Raw genomic sequence first — 8,144 nt, forward strand, 5'->3', positions numbered from 1 at the left:
GATCTTTTCTCTCCTGGAAAGAACCTTCGCTCGGGGAGAGCGGATTTGGCAAAGAGAAAGTCTCTCGTTACAGGGAAAAAGGCTCGCCTTAAGTTAGCCAACAATACAAATCAGATAACAATGCAGAACAAATAGAATACCACAGCCAAGCAATTTCCATGTCAAACATCCCACTGCTCAGTACCTCCATTTGTAAGTGTGAATTGCAGACTAAGCTTCCTGCAAAGTCCACAGAGAGGTTAGTGCATACCTTCCCCCCACCCCCAGCCACCGGGTACCATCGCGCTGCAATTCCGCTGGCGGAGCCTTTTCACCCCTCGCCTTGTCTTCAAATGAAAATGATTCCCATTGGCCCAAGGTGTCCATGTAAATAGGTGTAAATGAAACCAGATTATGCCTTTCTTTCCAGCCCCCTCCTCCCCGCTCCCCTCCCCCTGCTCCCAAGGCGATTGTCATATGATAGCAAAGAAGTGGCACATTAATGAAGCGCCTCTACAGGGGTCTTTTCTGCTCATGTCACCACATAAAACTATCAGATGGTTAGAGGAAGGACATGGAGGCAACTACTTAGCTCATCGCGGCTGCAGAGGAGCAAACAAGCCTCTGCTACAATCCAGCTGCCGGTGGTGTAAAAGAAGCTGATTCAGCCCGCGGAGGAGAAGGGAGGGCTGTACAAGAGGATTCCCAAAACCAAGCCAGCTCGCTGCCTCCTCAGGACTAAACCGGAGCGGAGTGGCCGGGCAAGGAGCGAGAGACACGCCGGAGGAGCGGGGTGGGAAAGAGCCCGGACTCCCAGCCGCGTCCCGGATGCGGACTGTCAACTTCCAGCAACTTTAAGGTGGGCATATGCAGGGCTGGCATGGCGTGGGGTGGGGGACGAGGGGAGGGGGTGGGAGGGGAGGGGGTCCTCTTCCCCTCCTCGCCGAGCCCAGAAGGCAGAGCTACCGCTGGAGTAACTTTACGGGCGGGCTGCGGCGAGGAGGCCAGGCGGAGCGAGGCCGGGGCTGGCCGGAGGGCACATCGCTCTTCCCTCGGCGTTGGCGTCCCCTACCCCCTGCCCGCCCCACGCGGGCTGGGGTCAGCCGTGCCCCTTCCCCGCGCCTTTCCTTCTCCAGCCCGGCCCCGTACCCACCCGCTGCCCCGGCCGGGTGTCGGCGCAAATCCTCTCGGACTCACCCCTCTCCCCCCCTTACCCCGACACCCTCCTTGTCGCTGCCCTTCCGCAGATCTCCGCGGGTCCCCTATCGAAGATGCCTCGCCCGGGCAGAAACACTTACAGTGATCAGAAGCCGCCCTACTCCTACATCTCGCTGACCGCCATGGCGATCCAGAGCTCCCCGGAGAAGATGCTGCCCCTGAGCGAGATCTACAAGTTCATCATGGACCGCTTCCCCTACTACCGGGAGAACACGCAGCGCTGGCAGAACTCCCTTCGCCACAACCTCTCCTTCAACGACTGCTTCATCAAGATCCCGCGCCGCCCCGACCAGCCGGGCAAGGGCAGCTTCTGGGCCCTGCACCCCAGCTGCGGGGACATGTTCGAGAACGGCAGCTTCCTGCGCCGCCGCAAGCGCTTCAAGGTGGTCAAGTCGGACCACCTGGCCCCCAGCAAGCCGGCGGACGCTGCGCAGTACCTGCAGCAGCAGGCGAAGCTGCGGCTCAGCGCCCTGGCGGCCACCGGCACCCACCTGCCCCAGATGTCCACCTACAACCTCGGCGTGTCCCAGCCCTCCAGCTTCAAGCACCCCTTCGCCATCGAGAATATCATCGCCAGAGAGTACAAGATGCCCGGCGGCCTCGCCTTTTCCACCATGCAGCCCATGCCGGCCGCCTACCCCCTCCCCAACCAGTTGACTACGGTGGGCAGCTCCATTGGCACGGGCTGGCCCCACATGTACAGCTCCGGCATGATCGACACCGCCACCCCCATCTCCATGGCCAGCAGCGAGTACAGCGCCTACGGCGTGCCCATTAAGCCGCTCTGCCATGGGGGGCAGACTTTGCCGGCCATCCCCGTCCCCATCAAGCCTACCCCCGCCGCCGTGCCGGCCCTGCCCGCCCTGCCCGCGCCCATCCCCACCATCCTCTCGAACTCGCCGCCCTCCCTCAGCCCCACGTCCTCGCAGACGGCCACCAGCCAAAGCAGCCCGGCCACCCCCAGCGAGACTCTCACCAGCCCGGCGCCCGCCCTGCACTCCGTGGCGGTGCACTGACCCGGGCCGCCCGCACGGACTCCGCCGTCCCCTTCCTCCCGAAGTTTCCTCGGAGCTCTCCTCCTTCCCCTTCTCTCCCTCCCGCCGCTTCTTTCCGCCCTCCGCTCCTCTCCTTCCCTCCAAAGCAGACGCGGCTCCCCGCGGGAAACTGAGGCTTGCCGGTCGCGCGAGCCGCCCCTCTGCTTCGCCCCCTCCGGCCGCCGTGCCCCCTGCGCCTCGGCTCCCTCCCTGGGGCTGAACTCGGTATTCGCTCTCCTGCGGCAAAACGGACCGACCCGCCCTGCAGAGCTGCCATATGCATCACTAGTTTCCCAAAAGTACTTCAGGCGTCTTCGGTTTGCCGGGGCGCAAGCCTGGCCCGGCGCCGCCGCTTCCCTTTGTCTGGGGAGGAGCAGGGGTCTATCTAGGACCGATCTTCAAAGCCACAAGCAATGCGGAGCGCCCGCAGCCTCCCCGCGTGCGAGCGGCGGCGCTTCCAGCCTCCAAGCCGCGACCGCTTGGATCGTGGAAACGCCGGGAAGCGCGGTGCCCTTTGTGCGGGTGGTGCGGGCTGCCGGGGGCAGGGCAGGCGCGGCGGGGCCCGGCCCCCCCCGGAGGCGCGGGGCGCGGCGGTGGGGGTCCCCGGGGCGGGGGGCCCGGGCTGCGGGCGGGGAGCGCCGTGGGACCGCACCGCGCCGCGGAGAGGCGCCGGGCACCCGCCCCACACCCGCACTGTTTACAAAGCGCCTGTCGGACTGTAAATACTGAATTGCATCTGTGCTGTAAATCGGATGAAGTCCCCTTCGCAGTACCTGTTGTAACGTGGGTGTTCACTGTAGTGCTCAGGCGGAACAGAAAGACGAGTTGGTTTGTCTGTTAACTTCTGATTAACCTGAAGGTTTGGGTTTCTTTGGTTTTTTAAATTTTGTAGCTATTTATTTCATAGCTTGAAACCAAGGGATAATAATAATAACAAACCTGTTACCAAGCACAAAACCCGGCACAGCTTAAGAAAAGCCGCCCAAGTCACCGTTAAAACGTGGAGAACTAACACAAGAGCAGGTACAAACTGCGGAGGTCATCCTGATTTCTGCTGGAGCTTTCAGACAAGAGAGAGGGGGCTAGGGAAACTGTACATGTTTGTGCATAGGAATGATTATAAAATGTGTAAAATGCACTTTTGTTTGATATATTCCTTTCTAGTTTTAGGTAGTTTGCTGGAAACTGAACTGTTGTTCCGTTGTGAACTGCTTAAGTTAAAAAAAAAAAACAAACCAACACAAAAAAAACCCCTCCAAACGGCATTAATGTCTATTGAAACTGTAAAGACATTTCTTTTTAACTTTTTTTTTTCCTGTACAGATTAAGCATGGCATTTTAAATATTGGTGTTCTTGTTCCCAGCATGTGTGTTTTAAGATAAAGGTTAAAAAAGTGTCTACGTTAAATTATGAACCTAGTCGTCCAAATAATATTTTCTCATTAAAATATGTAAATGCAGATTTAGTTTCTGATTTGTCTTTTTTAAGGTTTACACGAGAAAAGTAAAAGCATTAGTTAATGAAAAAGAAATTACGTTATTCCAATGTTTAGATAATCTATACTGCCTTTTCACCGGGGGTTGCTATAAATATAGTTATTAACATACCATAACATGTTAGATAAAATTGTCATTATCGCCGGTTTACCGAAGATACAACATACGCAAGTGTGTTCCATGGGGTTTATATCTATATATCTATACATATATGCATACACACACATATGCATTTGTGTCCTATGCACTTATACCGAATATAAGCACGTATTACATTTACGCCTGTGTGTATGTATACTTATCATCTACATACTCCCAAGTCAATTTTTCTCTAAAAAGCATTAAAAAGTGAGGTTCTACAATACAGAACAAATATAAACATCTTTTAATAATTAGTTACTTTTTAAGATTGAGAATACTGATTTTTTTGTCAGTCGTGGTTTTTCTTACAAGTAGCATCTGAACATCTTTTCGAGCCAAAGTGAGCTATTGTAGTCTTTTACCTGTCGTTTAAACCTCCTCAAGCATTGCAGCCACTTCAACCTCTGCTATAATTTCTCCATATCTACTGACACACTTTACAAAACCGGTAGATTGCAAACTGTAACACTAAAATTGTACCGTTTTTTCTGCCAGTCAATACACAGTCCCTTTTAAAAAGTAAGGGCCAAGTAGTTACAATGAAAAACTGGATTCTGGGCACCTTCCAGTGGGGTTCTCCAATTCTTTTAGGGATTTCACGAGGATTCTGCAACTGCTGAAAATGCTAGAAGCAATCTAGTGAAATTAGTAAATAAGTGTTTCGGAGATGGGGCAGTCTGCGCCAAAAGCGCAGTTACGAGACAACCGAATACTTAAAGGCTTATTAGCAAGAAAACGACATTGTATTCTAATGAACGGCCAGGATTCACTAATTCAACGGCAACGATGTTACAGAGGTTTTATCTCTGCCTGATCTCTCTCTGAATTTCTGGACCATAAACAGCACAAGTGACATCCCCATTTCCTTATTACGTACCGCAAGGTCCTTGCAAAAGTTTTAAGATTAATGTAGAGGGTAATTAATCCAGTTGCGACCATTTTTGCTAAAAGAGAACGGATCCCACACACAGAAAAAAGGTGGAAAATACATGAATCATTGAGCTGATTAAAATGCATGAAGCTGCTAAAGCTTGTCAGATGGGGGACAACTGAACTCATTCATCAAGTCCAACCCACGATTATATCAACACGATCAGCTAAAGAAAGCATTCAAAACTTATCACGAGATCAATGGACACATAACTCGACAAACTTTTCCTAAACAAGCGATGACCTACATTTTTAGACTACGAAGACTCTTTTTCTCCTTCCTTTCTTTTTTTCTTTTAGGATCTAGCAGTCAGAACAAATCTTCAAAGATGAAATCCGAGCTCAGCTAAGAAGATGAAGCTGCACTTTCAGGGTCTTTTTTAAACCATATAGTAATCAGCGGAGATAATGATCTGAAAAGATTATGCCCCAAAGCAAAATATTTTCAAAAGGTGCGATAGCTTCCTCGCTACATAATCCTATAGTAAGACTAGCCAGCGAACTTTTAAAGTGCCATTTTCCTCTTCTTTATCTCTGCGGTTGCCCGAGACTGGCCAAGCGCGGGGACCCCCCGGCCGGCCGCGCCCCCCGCCCGCGCCCCGCGCCCCTCCATGTTGCGATGCTTATTTCAAACACATACGCAGCTCAGCGCGTCGCTTGAATTTACTGCTTTGACTTGTTAAATCTCCCTAATGGCTCAAGTCCAATGTCAATAAACACAGATCTGAAATAGAACAGCAAGAGACAACAGCGCGGAGGGAAGGGGCGAAGGGGGGCGAGTGAATCAGCCACGGCCGAGCTCTCCGTCGTGTTTAGACATTTCGTGGGGGTCGGACGGACGGACGGACGGGGGGATTTCTTTATTTTTTATTTCACTTGCCAGAGAGACATTATAAGCTAGGCGTGTTTGATGCAAAGAGACGTTTATTCTAGGCAAAGGCTCTCTCTTCCGGAGGATGGTTTGAGCACGGCCGAGCAAGGTAAGCCCGCGAAGCCAGTCGTGCTTGGCGACTCGGGTTTTGCTCCATGGTATGTGAATCTTTTCTCGTCGGGATATTTTTTTTTGAGGGGTGTGTGTGTGTGTTTTCTTTCCCCTCGACGTGTGACAAGACACCACCCCACAAGCCTGAATCATCTATTGAAGCAAGGCAGCAATTTCTCACCCGGAATATTTCTTTTCCCTCGGACCGCGCCTCGCGGGGAAGGGCGGGCTGTGCCAGGTAGGGAGAAAAGAGCTCCCCGGCGACCCCTGCGAGGGAGTTTTATGAGCCAGCCTCTCTGCAAAAGTGGTCCTTGAGAAAGGGAGAAGAATCTTAGCAGCTTCATCAACTTCAGCGCCGAATTATCTCGGAATCTTAATATAAATGTCACTTTGTGGGTTGCTTTTTTTTTTGTTTTGTTTTTTATTAACAAAAAGAAACCGAGGCTGTGAAGCCTTGGAGGGGCTGTATTTGTTTCTTTTAAACTAACAACAAATTATCTAATTAATATGTTTCAATTACAGCATGAAAAAGAGAGGCTTTGGACCGCCTGCAGTGGGTTTACAATAGCCCCAGAGCCCACTATAAGAATCTACAATAACTTCACATCTGTTTCTTTATTTCCCACTTTTCGAGTCTAAAACTCCTCTCGAAATCACTTCAAACCGTGGCCCAAGTTATGAAATATGGTCTCTCTGCCAGGAAAAAAAAAAAGGTGGAAAGAAAAAAAGGACAAAACTTTGCAGATCGAGGCTTCATTTGCAAGCTAGAAAGTGAAAGCCCCATTGAAGAGCATTAAACAAATATATTAGAATTCTGTCACTTTATGCAATTGAGTAGATCAAATAAAGGGTCCCAGGCCACTTCATTCACTCTCATTCACTTGAATAGAAAATGCAAAGAATAGCAAACCTAGACTGGGCCACCGATGTAGATTTAGCCCTTTTTTTCTGAGAGACAAAAAGGCTGAATTTTCACAAACACATTGCTGACTCGGGGACTAGGAAACCAGCACTGAAACCCCTTTGGAATTTAAATTCATTTTATCTTCCTCTCTCTTTCTGAGTCCCTTTGCGCTATAGGGCGAGCTGCACTGGCACCCTCGCTTGGAAAAAATACAATGCAATGCAACACAACAGAAAAATAAAGGCTCGGATTTGTCAAGCCGCGCCACAGTACAGTTTGGAAGGTAATGTTTTTCTCTACAAAGAGAAAATGAGGAATCACCCGCCCTTTGCCCGGGCTGCCCTGAGAATCGCAGCCCCTTCGTGGGACGCCTAGGCAGAGCGCTCCCGCCCGCCCGCACTGCGCGGCCCGCCGCGCTCTGGGCACCGCGCAATGCGGGGGCTGCCGCGCCCACGGGGCCGGGGCCGGGGCGGAGGCAGAGTGGGGCAGCCCCGCCGCCTCACCCAGCGCTCCCCGGTGCCGGCCCCGCCCGCCGCCGGCCTCGCCCCGGCGACGCCCGCGGGCAAGGCCGGGCCCCGCGCACCGCGACGCGGGCCGCTCCGGGCACGGGCTCCCGCCGCCCGCGCTGCTCCCGCCGCAGCGGAGACCCCCGAAAGGGCGGCCGGGCCCCGCCAGGGCCCGCAGGCGGCATCGCCCTCCCGCTCTCCCGTGGCCTAGCCCAGCCGGGGGCAGCACCGCGCAGAGGACGCGCTGGTGCCACATGCGGGCTGGGGGCCCTGCCCTCCCCCTGGCACCGCTTGTGCCACCCTGCCGCTGCCGGGCCTCGGCACCGCCGCACCCGGGGCAGGGCACAGCACCCCGGCACCGGGGGGGCGCGGCCTTCGGGCCTCGCACGGCCCCACGGGGCTGCTGCCGGGGAGCGCCCAACTGCTTGGAAGGCTAACTTGTGCCTCAGTCGTAGGCGCTACTAAAGAACGGCTCTTACTTTTGCCCTGTTTAGAAGGGCCTCGGTATTTATTAAGTAGTAACTAGAGCATTTTGCATTAATTAAAGCAGCTCCTTGGAGAGACATTACAGCCAAGACTAATCTTACACCACAGGAAAACGCTCCGCATCTCCACTGCCCCTGCTCCCAGCGGCAGCACAGACCACCTGCCTGTACCCGGCTGTCGGCGAGCACTGACCTGCAGGTGTTTCTGCTAATGATGAAATCCAGGCACTTTGGGGGGCTGCCACTTCCATCCTCCTTCCTTCCTTCAATGGCCACTGGATAGACAATAGATAAATAAGGAGGAACTGAGCCCCAGGTGTGGACCTGGTTCTACTCTTAGGTGTGCCCAGCTGCGCTGGCCTTGGCAGCAGGAGGTGCTTCCTCAGCCTTCAAAACCCACCTGTACCTCTAGTGCCTGCCAGAGGATGGGGGAAGTCCTGCTCTCAAAGCTGCTCCCCTGAGCAGGCC

At 53.3% G+C, this 8,144-nt stretch overlaps 1 protein-coding gene across 1 annotated transcript; it reads left to right on the forward strand.

The window, feature by feature from the left end:
• The first annotated feature begins 1,250 nt into the window (after positions 1–1,250).
• On the forward strand, positions 1,251–2,213 carry FOXB1 (forkhead box B1). Its single transcript, XM_040602328.1, has one exon. It carries the CDS (start codon positions 1,251–1,253, stop codon positions 2,211–2,213), a length of 963 nt encoding a protein of 320 aa, XP_040458262.1.
• The last annotated feature ends 5,931 nt before the right edge of the window (positions 2,214–8,144 follow it).

The sequence above is a fragment of the Falco naumanni genome, chromosome 7 (assembly GCF_017639655.2).
Source record: "Falco naumanni isolate bFalNau1 chromosome 7, bFalNau1.pat, whole genome shotgun sequence".
Lineage (NCBI taxonomy): Eukaryota > Metazoa > Chordata > Aves > Falconiformes > Falconidae > Falco > Falco naumanni.